Here is a 15,371-nt window from a genome sequence, read left to right on the forward strand (position 1 = left end):
TTATCTCAATACACTGTAAATACCTTAAGTTAGAGCATTCAGGGTACTCCCACAATAAAAAAGAAATCTTCTACCATGAAATTACACTACCGGAGAAGCACTGCCAATTTCATACAAAGATTTTATCTTTGGAAAATAACACTCTGTCTAGAAGCACTGCAATACCTAATCCAGTATTCAGATCAGTATCATGGAGAAGCCTTTGCGCTTGAAACCTGCAAACCCTGGGCACAGGAAGCCTTCAGAATACAGAAAGTATAAGATTACTCTGCCCAGAAATGTGGGAGGTTAACTCAGTTTATAAATTAAAAAGAAGTTTACAAAGCTACCAAAACTAGAAGCAAAGGCATTTACATTTAGTCGCCTTTCAAAAACATTAACTTTCCAAAAACCCAAAACGCAACATATCCATACAAAATTTTACTCAGGTGATGAGATTTCTTCACTGGTACGAAGACTGCAATTTCATATCCCTTTTTACTTGAATGCAGCTACAACCAATCAAAACAGCTCCCTCAAATCTCACAATGCCTGTAAAATAAGGTGAATAGGAAAAGCCCATCTGCAACAAACCAGAAACAAAGCGAAAAATGTGAGTACTCCATCTTAAGAGATACATTTTATAGGTCTGTCTCAGTTTACAGGGCAGTGTCTATACAAAGACACCCTAAGCAGACAGCAAATTCTTCTCTTTTCCATATTTCTAGAGTCCTTTAAAACATTTAAATAGAAATTTTCACATAGATGAAAGAATAAAAAAATTCCTTACAACAGAAGTTGTTTTAAGAGAGATTTGCAAAAATCCTCAACTTTGGTACATCCCATATAATAAAAAGTTGGTATCTATTAGCTTGAATATAACACTTTTATCAGTTCTGGATGATCCACGGAGTTAACAGTCTTCCTACATTTTCAGCTCTCCTTTGACACATCACCTTCACATAGGCTTTCTTGGAAACATCTCATCCACTGCAGACTGATGTGCGAACAAATAAGAAGCTTGGAAAGCTATGCCCCATTCTTTTCCAGAAGTAGAATTTTTTAAGAAGTTTAATATTCTTATTTTATACCATTTAGGATACAAAATAATATAACAAACTTAAGTTGTTCAACAAAACAGAAAATGGGACTTACCCATAACCAAAGGCCAGTCTCCAGCAGCCTTGAATGATGGATGTGACATCACCAGCTGAGAGTATGCTGGGGTGTCACATGAACACAGAATAAAAAAATCTGCAGCACTTCAGTACTTGGAAAAAATCTCAACGAAATTTAGAGTAGACTACCCATTTCTGGGATGGTCTTCATCTCTTCACTTTGGGCATCTGGAATATTATCTAATTTAGAATATGTTTTAAACTTGTTTTCTAGGTTTTTCTTTTTAGTGCGCTTCTATTTGTTATAGTCCAGTACAAATACAAGGTCCATTTCAGATTTCGTGTAGAAGCTTTTATGTTTCTTTATAAGCAAGATCTCATAACATTTTCTTCAAAAGAAAAGAGTATCAGCTTTGCTGTTCTAGCACTTTCCAGCATTTAGCAACTTTCAAGGAAACCTCTTGAATATTCTGAACATTACAGATAATAGACATAAATGAGCACCAGACACACAGACTTTCCAACTTAAATTCCATAATGCAATAAATTCCATAATTTTTTATTCTATTCCAATCCGTAAGTCCATTTTCTCTATTCATGTGTTCAACTGCGTTTCGCTGATGACAAGATGTTGAAATAAGGTAATGGCATAGAGTCCAAGTAAAACAAACCAAACCTAATTCTCCCTTAACCCACATGACCTTTTCAAAGCAACATAAAATATTGTTTCAAAAACAATGTACATGTTTCTCCTTTCAGAATGATCATATGTTTTTTCTCATTTTTTCTGGCAATATCAGCATTTTTAAATAGAGACTTAGGATAGATATACACTCTGCATAAATTTACTTTGGAGAAAGTAAAAAAAAATTGAATACACCTAAAGTAGCCACCTTGCTTCTTCCCAGTATTCAGTAATCACTTCTAAAGGAACCTAAATGGTTCTCTCCTCCTTTCCTAGATTTCTACGAAAACTAATGTTGTGCTTCTAACACATAGAAATCATATATCCTTTTAGAATAATATTTTGCTACTTACCACAAATCAGTTTGCTTACTTGATAACATACATCTAGATGAACTCTCTTCACTGTCAACAATTGAGCCAGCAGAAATGTGGAGTAACTAGATACCAAGACAGTTCTATACTAGCTATTTATTCACTTTGTAGAGAAAAAAGATTCTTACCCAGTTTTCTTTTTTCAGAGGCAAAAAGTAGTAGTAATGGCAGAAATCAAGTATCAGCGTATAGGAACTAAGGACTTGAGTGTAGAAACACAGCTGTAAAAACAGCCAATGGTTGTCTTCACCAACACAATTATTAATCCTGCAGAGAAACAAAGTATATATATAAAGACAGAAATATAAAGACTCTAACACTGCAGTTATGATATTGTGAACAAGAGAAGTTAAGGTTACTTATGGAGCAAACATAAAGAACTACTGACTAATCACTCCATTCTTAATCAAAGTGATGGCCTGCGTGTTAGAGATGGCAGTTACTGTAAAGAGTGGTTTCCTTACACTGCCACTTAAAGTGTAGGTTGCATCACTGACACATATTTCTCCGTATGTTCATATAGCAAAGATACTACTACAATTTTAAGTAACACTCAAGTAACAAAATTGTTTTTTAAAAGTCTGCACAACTGCACCGTAATATCTATTATCTTCTGCTAGTCAACTGTTTCACTGCTTGTGAACTATATGGAGTCCAAAAACTGGAAACACAAATGAATGGTTTGAAATAAATGTGATCACAGGGTACCCCAATGAGAAATAAGCATGACTTAGGAAAGAGCCTAAGACACAGAAGACAGAACAGGCATCTCTCTTCAGAAACTCCTCCTGCATACTCCAACATAAAGGAGTAAAGGAATCACAAAGATTAGAGAAATCTTAAGCACGAGATTCAAAACCTTTGAAATCTAGGTCTAGTCCGCTTCACAGAAGGTACATTGATATACAAATGTGGTGGAGGTGCAATTTCATACAAGATTGGCACAGACATCAGTACCAAGCTAAGCCATAGTGACAAAAGCACTATACTGGCACTATTTCCTGAAGTAGTGATTGACAAAAAGGGTAGTTTGAAAAATGGCTAAATCAACATAGGAGGATCCTGATGTCAGTTTTGTTCTCTGCAATTCATCACTGCAGTCTTGCTGGAAATGGTATCTCAAAACTACTCACAGAAATGTTTATTTTCATTTTAAGGTACAAACAAACAGTTTAAATACAGAATTTTAGCCAGATTAGTTCATTTTGACTGAAACTAGTTACAGAACACTAAAATAAACAATTTCACTACAAAATCAGAGAGGCTATGACAAGTGGGGCATGGTATGAGGCAATAACATTTTCTACTCAGCACAGCCATTCAGTAAACTAAAAAGCAAAAACTGTCTGAAACCATGACCTATTTTTATTATTACAAAGGGCATCCTCTTATGTTGAAATTGTAATCTTTTCTTTCAATCCAAGAAACTTAAGTATTGTTTAATTTCCTACAAAAAAATATTTTTTCCCAGCATCAGAAACTAAATTGCAACAAATGAAATAAATCTGCAATGTATGAATTAATTATGTTGAGATCAGTTTTAGGAGTAAAAATTCCAATTCTTTAAACAAAATACGTGAATTTTCCAAAACTATATGGCATATAACAATTCAACAATGATAAAATGTTACACTGCAACAGTTCTTACTGTCAGTTTTACTTGTAGACATAAGAAAGTCTCAAAGCTGTTCTTTCCCTGCTCTAAATGCCTATATGATTAAGCGCTACTGGGAAATAAATATGACAAATGACCAATAGTCAAGACCATGAGCTTTAAAATTATTCACTGAAACAATTGTTAGAGTAGACTGTTAGAGTAACTGTTAGAGTAAATGTCTTTGTCTTACCATGGACAGTGGTGATCCATCCTCCTCACACAATGTCCACAACGACTGCAATGGTGTGAACGCTTTGGTCTCATCAAATTGCATTTGTTACATAATTCCCAATATTCTCGTTCTAGGTGAAAATGTAAAGACACCTGAGAGAGATTTACATTCAGTACAGCATACTCATGATAAAACTATATGCTAGTGATTCAAAGAGAAAAAAATTCTTACTACGATCTGAGAAGGGTAAGCAGCATATAAACAACATTTTTGCTGCTGTCACCTTAATTAAACTGGAAGATATTAGTGTATATTTCTAGGGAGTAATTATTACAGCACAAAAGCTGTTACTCAAACAAGGAAGACCATAATTCAATTATTTTCTTACACGTCTACTGTGAAAAAACATATCTGCTAGACAGAATCATCATATAATCTCCATGCCATTCCAAAGCCTCCTGAGGAAATACAGCTACTCAAATTTGTCAAAGCTAGCTAACTGAAACAAAATACAAAATGAACACTTCAGGAGCATCTTCCATCTCAAAGCATTTGGAGACATGCACCTCACAACATGCAATTTTACACACAAGGCAACCAAAGAACAGAGAGAGGACAGGCTTTTGGATGCCCAGTGTGAGATTCTTCAAGCTGATCTCCAGAGATACTGAGTAGCTGAAACTACCAGGAGCTACTGAAAGAGGGTACATTTAGATAAGATGTTAGGAAGAAATTCTTTACTGTGAGGGTGGTGAGACACTGGAACAGGTTGCCCAGAGAAGTTGTGGACGCCCCCTCCCTGGCAGTGTTCAAGGCCAGGTTGGATGGGGCTTTGAGAAACCCAGTCTAGTGGAAGGTCTCCCTGCCCATGGCAGGGGGTTTGGAATGAGATCATCTTTTAAAGTCCCTTCCAGCCCAAACCATTCTATGATTCTCTGATTCTACTATTGCTCAGCTTAGTTATTATTTATCTCAAATTACACCACCCAAATTACAGGATACCTTTGAAAATGAGAATTCAAATGAACTGTTCAGAAAGTTCACCTTCACATGGGAAACAAATCGCACCAACACTGTAATACTTCCATTCACAAAAGCACACATTTTCCATCTTTAAGGAAAATAGGTGCATGATTGAGAATCTTAAATACTTTGGTTGTTTGTTTCTACTTAAGTAGAACTTTTTTGATGCAGAGAAATTTCTTAAATCTCAGGGGAAAAAAAATAAGCTTAGTTTTTACAGAAGGGCATTCTGAAATTTTATAAGGTAAAGCATGATCCCTAGGTAAACAAAATAAAGTTAAATTTAGCACTTTTGAGCCACATGCAGGCAGCTCTAATCTTGTCTTTCTTCCTGCAAAATAATATTCGGACACTGGAAGTAAAGAAGCCCAGTATCTGAGATCATTAAAGTAGTAATAATGCCAGATGGAAACTGATTTAGTCTGTTCCCATAAATCCAGTGTCACAAAGGTGTTACTCCCTAACAGGGTAGCTACCAGTGGAGTTCAGAAACACCCCAACCTCATTTTTGAATACAATTTAAACCATGTAAAAAAAGTATCTTCTTGTCAACCTAGAGAATACAAGAGAACTGAAGTGTGACTTTAGAAAGTACAAACCCCCCTGATATAGCACACACCAAATCACAATAACACAATGTCACAGTCAAGCCTAAGTGTTCCACCTTCGTAAGTATCTATAAAGTATCACTGCTGGATAAAATGAATGGAGCATGAAGAGGTTGGAGAGCTATTCAAAGGGACCCCTTAAAAGAGAAAGAAACATCTGTGCACAAAGGGAGTTTGTACTGGTCCAGGTATTTTGCACCTAAATGAACATTCAGTCATAAATGTAATTGTCTGTAACTGTACTGAGTGTCTTCATTCTCCAGCTCGAGTTGCAGAATCCATGTTGTTCTTCCTGCAGCAAGAACTGACTGCAGAACCCAAGTCTCAGCCACCTTTCGCTTCACTGGATCAAAGGCCCAGTTACCAGGAGCAAAAAGAACGCTGTCATGAGATTTTCTGTGATCAGTGTTTCACATCTGAATCCCAGGGAGACACATCCCTTCCCACTATCCGCTGCCTAGTTTGTGTCCATCGTAACATCAAGGCTGAGGCTAAACAAATCATGTTTCCAAACACATCATTCTAGATTCTCACTAACATCAGGGAGAGCGAGCAAAAAATGTTACTCCTCGAGTCCACCACGTTGCAAGACACGACTGAAATTCACCCCTCACTGCATCTGATATATTTTCTACATTCAAATAGTATTTTCTATTAATGTGACAAAGCTCACGCTGTTTAATAGCCCTACTCCATTCTAAACTGTTACGTAAAAGCCCTGTGCATTAGACAGGCACCTTAATAGCATCAAACAGTTTATTAAAATATTAGCTTTCTCTGTGGATAATTATTAAGGTTTCAAATTTTCTCCAATTTCCAGAGTATCAGATACCATACAGGAATTGTGGGATAAATTCACATGGACAGAAGAGAATCCTCACATGTTAAGTTGCTACTCCATAGCAACACAATGTAGTTAGCATCACATTTGTTTGGTTAGCAGCCCATACAAACATAAGTCACTGAAAAAAAATTTGTAAAAAATGCACAGATAAAATCCAGCATAAGAGTACGTTCTACTACCACTTTCAACATCTTATAAATTTACTTAAAAAAAAGCTGTAGAATTATAATGACTAACCATCTCTAAACATTTTTTATTAAATATTATCAACTTAGAAGTATATGCAATATGCTTGAAAGCCTAGAACGCAGAAAAATTCTTCCCATGGAAAAATTTCCTAGCAGAAGTTCCTACATAACTAAACTGCTGATGGAATACAAGTTTTGAAAAAGAAGTTTTGAGTCTACACAAGGAAAAGTGGTAGAAATTTAGTAGTCAAAAACAGTGACACACTGATTTTAATTTCATTAACAATATAGGTTTCAGCAGAGACAGCCCATGGTTTCCATCAGATCTCACAAAATCAGATTGATTCCTAATTATTTTGAGGACATTAAAATAACTTTTATGCAATTATATAGAAACAACTTAAATGTACCTGTAATTGGTATCTTTGGGTTTTCTGGCAGCTTTCCTGGATCAGCTACCGAGGCTCGTAGTAATGAAGCTATACAAAACAATGAGCAGAAGTAATAACCTGAAAAAATAAATAATAATTTGTTAGTCTTTTTCAGGTGTACAAAATATCTACTATACACTGCATCAGAAACACAGATGCTCCAGCACTGAGTTGGAAATTACTCAGCCTTCTCATTCAATTCCAGATATATTTTTGGTACTATACAGTCTACAATATTAAGTACTCCTCAGTCTTAAAAAGGGAGAGGAAAAGGTTGCAGTGAACACTGTTTTAACAGCACCAGCAGGATACTACTATGACCTTACTACTGTATTTAAGAAGTTCCTCCACTGTCTTATCAAATAAGCACCAATCATTCTACACCTCAAAGCCTCTACATGAAAGGACATTCCCAATAGTCCATCTTCACTTTAAAGTTGGTTCCAGTTATAATTCAAGCCTTTTACCCAGCAAAACCTATTAGCATAACTCATATTAGCTGACCTATCCAGGGATGTATAACAAAGCTATCAAAACTCAGTTTGTCAGCCATCAGTACTACTATCCCAAATTCTGACAAGCACTGAGTTATGGGCCTGAAATTCTGTCAACAAGTTCTAGCTACAGGATCTGAAAGCCATATTAATGCTCTTCCCCAGTTTCCACACAAACAAGTTTTACCATAACACATTTGAAATTAATGAAATGTCTCAACTTCTTAGAACACAAAACCATGGGATGCGTCTCAGTACTCTTATCCTTTACCTTATCTTTTATCTTCATCCTTCACCTTGTTCTTTATTTTCCAACCTTTCTCATACATGTTAAGTATTGCCCAAAGACACTACTTTTACCAGTAGAAGAAAGGGCTAAGTTAAATTGACTTACACAAAATTGCCACAACTGAAATATGTCCCTCGTCATAGTGAGGAAAAAGGATGACTTTTGGAATGAAGATTGTATTGTACAGCCAGACAAAGATAATCAGGCCCATGCAGCACCAACCCTGAGGGTCAACCACAAAGTGAATTCGTCGTCCCATTGAATGCAAACAGGCAATAATCTGTCACGACCCAGGAAGAAAAGATTATCCTAGGAAGATAAACGAAAAAAAAAGTAAATTAACTAGCAGCATCCAGCGTACAGGGTTCCACAAATAGGAAAAAAAGAAAACTGGCAGCTACTGATTTAAGGAATTAAATGAAAACTTACAGACATTTCACATACAGTGTTCAAGTACCAGGAAGAGAAATATTTTATTATTTCATTAATTAGTTATATTTCATTAAAAAGAAACATCTATCATCAAGATGCAAGTAGAACAAGTACCTGGGAAAACTATTAAGTAATAGGTAAAGCAAGCAACTGTCAGACAGTTGGCAGCAGCAAAGGATATAAGCATTAAAGAAAAGAAGTCTCCCATCAAAATAAACCTATCTTGCAAACCAAACAAGAAATACAGGGAATGATTTATGTTATACAAAGATTCATCCTACCTACCGATCATAGTCTCTCAACTATGTTTCAAGATTATTTTTTAAAAGCTTGCATGCTAAAATAGTCACAAGCTTCCCTAGGAATTTGCCATCTTTCCCTGCTTAAAAAAACCTCCTTCATGGCATTTATAGCAAACCAACAGAGAAAGGAACCACACTACCCTCACATCTTTCATGTAGATCATTAAGAGGTATCATACAATAGTAAGTTTTTTCACTATTAATCACACTTAAAACATCAAGGTTTCCATTCTGATAGTTTAGTGATCTGGGTTCTTTTTTGTTTTAGACTGAAGAAACCCCACCAAGTCCTACAGTATGAACTTCAGAGCTTCATAAATTGATCTTCACAAAAACTAGGTACTAGGTCGTAAGCACTATTCAGCAGAACCTTCAAGGGAAGGATTACTACTGTTACTTTTTTTGTCAGGCTGCCTTCATATACATATCTTAATATTGCAACACACACATAAACCCCAAGCTAATCTCCTAACCGTTAGTTTCTCTGATTTATGGGCTTCAAGAAACTTGCCAATTTCAGATGGATTTCCTTCCACTCCTTTCAGCTTCTACTTATTGCATTGAAATTTCATCTTGTTCGTTAGTCAGACATCTGTTTCCACGCGTTTGGCTTACTTGTTTCATGTTTGTCTATCCTCATTTGCATTCACAATTTCTCTGCTTAATATTATCCACAAGTTTCATTAATGTTGTTCTTTTTCTAGATCTCTAATCAAAATCAGACCCAAATAAGCTGACATTTTCCACACTTCTACGTACTATTTATCGTAACCTTTTGTTTGCTGTCTTCTAGTGCACCAGTGTTCCCATTCAAGTATAGCAGGGTATTAGGTGTCTATTTTTATCCTAAAAATGCATCAAATTTGCTAACACTTGTTTTATAAACCCATGTTGCACACTGAATATAGCTACTGTGCCTTTAAAACTGTTTTTAAGTTCATGATAATCATAAAAACTATTTAGGCCTATATTTACTGTTCTTTTTTAATTTTATTATCTGTAGCATGCATGCACTATAGTCTGTTGTATACATTGTATTAATACACTACACACATATGTACAGTCTCTAGACTGTAGTATTTTACTCCTGAATCTGCCAATTCTTAATGTGCCTCTGTTGTAAGTCAGCTTTGGCAACCAGCAGGTTTAGAACTATAAAACATTTTATATCCTTCTAAGTGTGCAACTGATGGAGGATCTCTCTCATCAAGCAGAGAAGCTGTAGGAGAAGATAAGCAGACTGTACAACATCAGGGATGCTGCAAAGGAGATAGATCAGACCCCCGCCAAGACCCTGCAGCTACAGGAACCCCCACTGCACCAAGGAGAAGCAGGCAGAGCCTTAGCTTGTTAAGGTGGACATGGAGATGCCAAGTATGGGAGCCTGCAAGCTCCAGCACACGGAGTACGGTTCCTGCTCCGCTTGCAGCTCTACAGAGTGGGTTCTGAGGCCTGGCAGCAGGCAAAGACACGGAGGTCTGTCTGGTGAAGCCTCTTAGCTGACTGTGCCCGAGTCCTGTGGCAGTGCGGGCAGGACAGGGCAAGGAACAGTGGTGGGAAACTCCCTGCTGTAGGGACAGAAGCACCTCTGTCAGCCCAACCTGCCACCTGGCAAGTTCTGCTGCTTGCCAGGCGCTTGAGTCCTGGATACCATGAGCAGGCTATTACTGAGGCTGGTAGCAGCCTGCCCCTCAGATTATTACCCTCAACTGCTCTTCCATATGGGCACCACGTATATGGCATGGGGAGACCAAGAATCTACCAAGCATGACTACATGGCTTGGAGCATGAGGGCCAGGGCCTGGGGACTAGGTGGTGTCTCCTTCATCCTCCTGGTGAACGGGAAGGACTTGATGAGTAGATGTATCCCGCAGACCAACAAGTGGTTGTGCAGCTTGTGTTAAAAGCTGAGATTCAGCTTTCACATCCATAGGATGCTCTCTGAGGATCAAGAACTGAGGGGATGTGGGAGGGGAGTCTACCTGACACTACATGGGGTAAAAGCATCTTTGCCAACAGGCTGGTCAATCTGCTAAGGGAAGGCTTAGAGCAGGAACAATGAGAGAGGGAGTTAGTGACCTACAATCAAGTGAGGAAGTGGCAGTCAGCGTTTGCAAGCAAAGAATGCAGGATGATGTGGACAACAGAGATCTTATAATCAACAAGACAGAGGTGAAGTGGGGCACATCAAGTATGTGCACATACTTGATACAGAAACACCGCCTGGGTGTACTGGGATAGGGTTAGGAAAGCCAGAGTCCACTTGGAGTTGAATCTGGTGAGGGATATAAAGATCCAAAGGGAAATCTCCTACAGGTACACAAGCAGCGTAAGGAAGGCTAGGGGAAATGTGGGCGTGCTGCTGAATGGGGTGGGGTACCTGGTGAAAGGATACAGAAAGGTCAAAGCGCCTTCTTCACCTTGCTCTTTACATGGAAGACCTGCTTTCTGGAATCCCAGGCCCCTGAGACCAGTGGGAAAGTCTGGAGCAAGAAAGACTTACTCTGAGTGAGGGACGATCAGATTAGGAAACCTTTAAACAAACTGGACATAACACTTCCATGGGACCTGATGAGATGTCACCATGAGCATTGATAGAGCTCGCCCTGTCATTGTGAGGCCACTCTCAATTATGTTTGAAAGTTTTAAGCTGATGGGTGAGGTTTCAGAGGACTCAAGAAAGCAAGTGTCAACCCTGTGTTCAAGGGCAAGGAGTAGGATCCAGGCAACCACAGGCCTGTTAGCCTCACCCTGATCGCTGGGAAGGTGAAGCAAATGATCCTGGAAACTGTTTCCAAACACGTGAAGGATAGAAGGGGATTGGGAATAGTCAGCATGGATTTACAAAGGTAATATCATGCAGACTGACAGAAACAGAGGTCAAAAAAAACCAGAGGCAGCTAGAAACACTGCTGAACACTGAGGAATCCATCTGTTTTCCATCTTACCAGAGCAGCAGAGATTCCATGACTTCCCAGCACTTCCTCAGAAGGGGAAATAACAGCTCAACAAACAAAACAGAGAGATGTAAGTACTGAAATACTTGTTTCTGAGTGACCTACTAAGTATAATGTGCGAGCAATAAGCAGCGAGAGAGATTCTGGAGAAAACAATAAGAATGCCTACAATGGAAATATATCCCAAATTTTTATAACTCAATGACTAAGTTTTGCCTGCATTACATTATTCACTTTTATAACTAAAAAAAAAACAAAACCAAACACACACTCCCCCTGCCCAAACCCATACCTTTGATGGCAAGTTCCACAATTAAGTTGGAACTATGCAAAAAAGGGCCCCATTCTCAAGAAAGGGAGATCTTTCATCATCGTCTCCTGTATCTTTTCTGAAAGAGAAAGAAAAGAGTGTGATACTCAAAACAATCATCGTCACTGGTTTGAAAGGCAGCATGTAATAGATTACCTTCTGTTCTGTTCTTCATACCTCACCTCACTGGGTAGAGCTTCCTCTCAAGCTATTTACAGAGATAGCCAGATCCTTTGCCCCTCATGTCTGAACTGACATGCTGATTCCAACTAGTGTTCCTCCAATTCCAGTTCTAGGCCATTTCAAAATTTTAATACAGATTTAAAAGGATGGGAGCGTTCAGAGAAAGCTCTACATAAAACTGCACTACTACCAGTGTATTTCAGCTACTTTGAATTGTGATACACTTGCTTCCTGCACGCCTACTACAATGATAAAGTTAGTTTTATATTTTTCATTATACTTTTGTCAGCAATACTGTATAAACAATGTTAATATAGTGACTTCCTCCACCAATGTGAGCTTTTTCCCATCTCCCCCTTGGTTTACGTACCACAAATAAATATGTAAGTGGGGGGGATAAAGAAAACCTAACACGTGCACATTCTGATGATTAGGTAGAAAGTACTAGAGTCCAATTTAACTCACAGACAGGATGAATTTATAGTCTTCTCTTTTTTAAACATACTTTAAAAAAATCTATATTTATTCATTCAAATACAATGTCAAAAGAAAGGAAGACTGATCTAAAAGAAATCTGTTCTTTAGTATGCATCATTTCTGATAAGAGTAACTACAATACGTAGAGGAAAAAAAGTCTATGAGCAGGTTTACAACAAATCATTTGAAAAGAAACAATTAAGTGATTTACATATGTATACACTCACTCATACTTCCATGCATGCAATGCCTAAAAGTTTCCCAACAAAATAATTTAGGATAAAATACACAACACTAATGTTGGAAGTTTTGTGGTTTTCTTCCCTCTTACCCTAATTATAGCCATTTTTTCTAAATAAACATCTCAAACATGAAGCATTTGAAAGCAAACAGCAGCTGTGGCTGTGAAAAGCTTCAGATTTACCGAAACATGATTGAGTCTTTCCTACATGATCAAGAATTGTTCTTGTCCTTCCAAAAAATACTTTTACTATGGGATGCCTGGACAGCATTTTTTCATAACCCTTTTCTTTCTGCCCAGTTCAATTAATGGTATCGTAAACTCAGTATTTGTTCACTACAATCACCTCCAATATGACTTCTGATATGACGTCCACTGAATAATGAGACCACAGAATGAGTCAGGCAGGCAGAAAGTCACTTCTGAGAAATGAGAAAGCTTTGCACTAACCGAAAATGTTAACACGAAATAAAGATTGTTTTAATAGGCTCATATGAATGCAAACTTCAAAAAAAGTACACGATTTTGCATCAAGACTGTCCCAAAACAGACTGAGAAAATTCTGTCTCATAAATAAACCCAATACAAGGACTACTCAATTTCTTATCCTAAGAAGCACAACAGCCAGCTCTGGTGACATCCTACTCCTTGCACATTAACAGCTGTTGCATTAATATATAACTAGAAACCAAGATCCTACACATTCTGCGTCACTTTAGCCCTGGACTTCTACTTCAATAAGGAAAGTAAGACTTGTGGAATCTGACTTCCAGAACTTTTAAACAAATGCTTAAACAAGTCCAGAATGACACAGATCAATAATTCATACTATTGTTCACCATGAAACACAATTTTAAGACCCTATGCAAACTGAACAATACTATGCTGTATAAAACACTTCTAGAGTGAGAAAAACACCACCTTCTTAAAAAGGCTGTTTTCTAAGCAATTCAGACAGAAAAAGGAACAGACTGTAGATACATGAGAGATACACTTCTTGTAATATCTGTGATAGTCAAGGCAAGGCCGTAACAATCAACAGCCACCGTAAATTTGTGCATACGGCTGTGGGTTTAGATCTGTGACTTCCCTGAAATCTTAGTAATTACTGCCAAAAATTATTAATATAAAACTAAAAATACACTTCTCCAGGGGAAAAAAAAAAAGTGGACTTGAACCAAACAACTAAATTACTTTCAACTACATTTTAAAGAAGTCACTTATGTGATGTTATCAAATGTCAGAACAGAATTGCCATTATGCCTTTTGCAGCTCTTCCATTTAACAAAACTATTATCTGAATAACCAACCAGTTAATACAAGCAGCAGCATAGCTTTGCCATGACAAAACCCCATGCACCTGGCACTGCACATGTTTATACAACAGATGGCTGTTAGCAGAGACCTTGGCACTACACAGTTGTTGGGTGCTTCTTGACAGGCTGGTTACGGTAGACAAGACAATCCCACACAACTCTTTTTTATAGATAGGATCTTGCAAGGCCTACCTGTAAACATCAACCGCATTCATGAAAGATGCCACGTGGGATTAGGCTAGGAAGTGGCTTGGTATCAATGCATACACACTCTATCCTCATTGATCACATATCCATGAAAACTATCTGCACCTACTGCTGACCAAAGAGCCACCTGTAGGCAGGTAATATGTTACTTAAGCACATCACTGTTTGGATCCTCAGTGTGCAGGGAGTGAAGACCCACAATGTCGTTGTTGTGGGTGGAAAATATAAGTGTGAAACTAAGAAAGGTCAGAGGGCATTCACCGTATTTCCTTGTGCTGTTGTGGGAGCACATCACCAACAGAACCCACGCACCTCTTCCTTTACCACCTCAAACGCAGCAAATGCCCTCCTCATCATTTAGCAGAAAAAGCAGCATAGTGGAGCATGACAACAGTATTTATTTCGTATTTAAAGAGACACTCATGAGGCGTGCTAAGGACCTCCCTCCCCCAGCTCTCCACACAGAAAATAGCACTCCTTGGTTGAAGTTAACACCGTTAAAACAGACGCCCAAGACCGGTAACGCAGATTTAACACCGGCAAAGCTGACGCCCACGACGGCCGAGGCGGACGCCCCCAGCGCAGCTCACCGAAAGCCACCCCCGGGGCAGCCTTCCCCTGGCCCTCTCCAGCCCGCCGCCACAGGGCGGGCGGCAGCGGCCTCTCCGCCCAGCCCCTGACTCCAGCGCAGCGCGGGGGCTCCAAGCTCCCGCAGAGGCCTGCCCACAGCGTTCCCCTCACGGCGGACACCGCGGCGTCTGCCCCGAGCCCGGCGTGCGCGGGGCGCTCCCCGCCGCGGACACCCCCAGCTGCGCCCCCGCCGGCAGCGCAGCGCCTCCCCCCTCTCGCCCCCCTCCCCGGGGCACGAGGCGGAACCAACCGTTGGGCGAGGCCAGCAGGGGAGGGCGGAGCCGCGGTCACGCGTCACGCGCCCCCCGCTCCCCTGCTCGCCCCCTCGGCCGCTCGCAGCACGCGCACCCGCCCGCGCCCTACCCTGCCGCCACAGCGCCACCTTCCGCTTCCGCCTCTGGAACCGCGCATGCGCACTGTGAGCACACCGGCGGCAGGGCGGGGCCTGAGGCGC

General features: G+C 39.4%; 1 protein-coding gene across 6 annotated transcripts in view; it reads right to left on the reverse strand.

Annotated features, from left to right (window-relative positions):
- The window catches only part of ZDHHC21 (zinc finger DHHC-type palmitoyltransferase 21), a 36,902-nt gene extending 21,596 nt beyond the window's left edge, over positions 1 to 15,306 (reverse strand). For 3 of the 6 annotated variants that reach the window (XM_068423438.1, XM_068423434.1, XM_068423437.1), the window contains exons 1-6: positions 15,168 to 15,255; positions 11,846 to 11,942; positions 7,968 to 8,171; positions 7,059 to 7,157; positions 4,004 to 4,115; positions 2,285 to 2,423 (exon numbers count right to left, since the gene is read on the reverse strand). In XM_068423438.1, the coding sequence (XP_068279539.1) occupies positions 2,285 to 2,423; positions 4,004 to 4,115; positions 7,059 to 7,157; positions 7,968 to 8,121 (504 nt within the window). In that variant the 5' untranslated portion in view covers positions 8,122 to 8,171; positions 11,846 to 11,942; positions 15,168 to 15,255. Of the gene's footprint in view, positions 1 to 2,284; positions 2,424 to 4,003; positions 4,138 to 7,058; positions 7,158 to 7,967; positions 8,172 to 11,845; positions 11,943 to 14,272; positions 14,415 to 15,167; positions 15,256 to 15,280 lie in introns of those variants that run through there. The other 3 variants (XM_068423435.1, XM_068423436.1, XM_068423439.1) reach the window with 3 other exon arrangements.
- Positions 15,307 to 15,371: the final 65 nt, after the last annotated feature.

Source organism: Nyctibius grandis, chromosome Z (genome assembly GCF_013368605.1).
Source record: "Nyctibius grandis isolate bNycGra1 chromosome Z, bNycGra1.pri, whole genome shotgun sequence".
Lineage (NCBI taxonomy): Eukaryota > Metazoa > Chordata > Aves > Nyctibiiformes > Nyctibiidae > Nyctibius > Nyctibius grandis.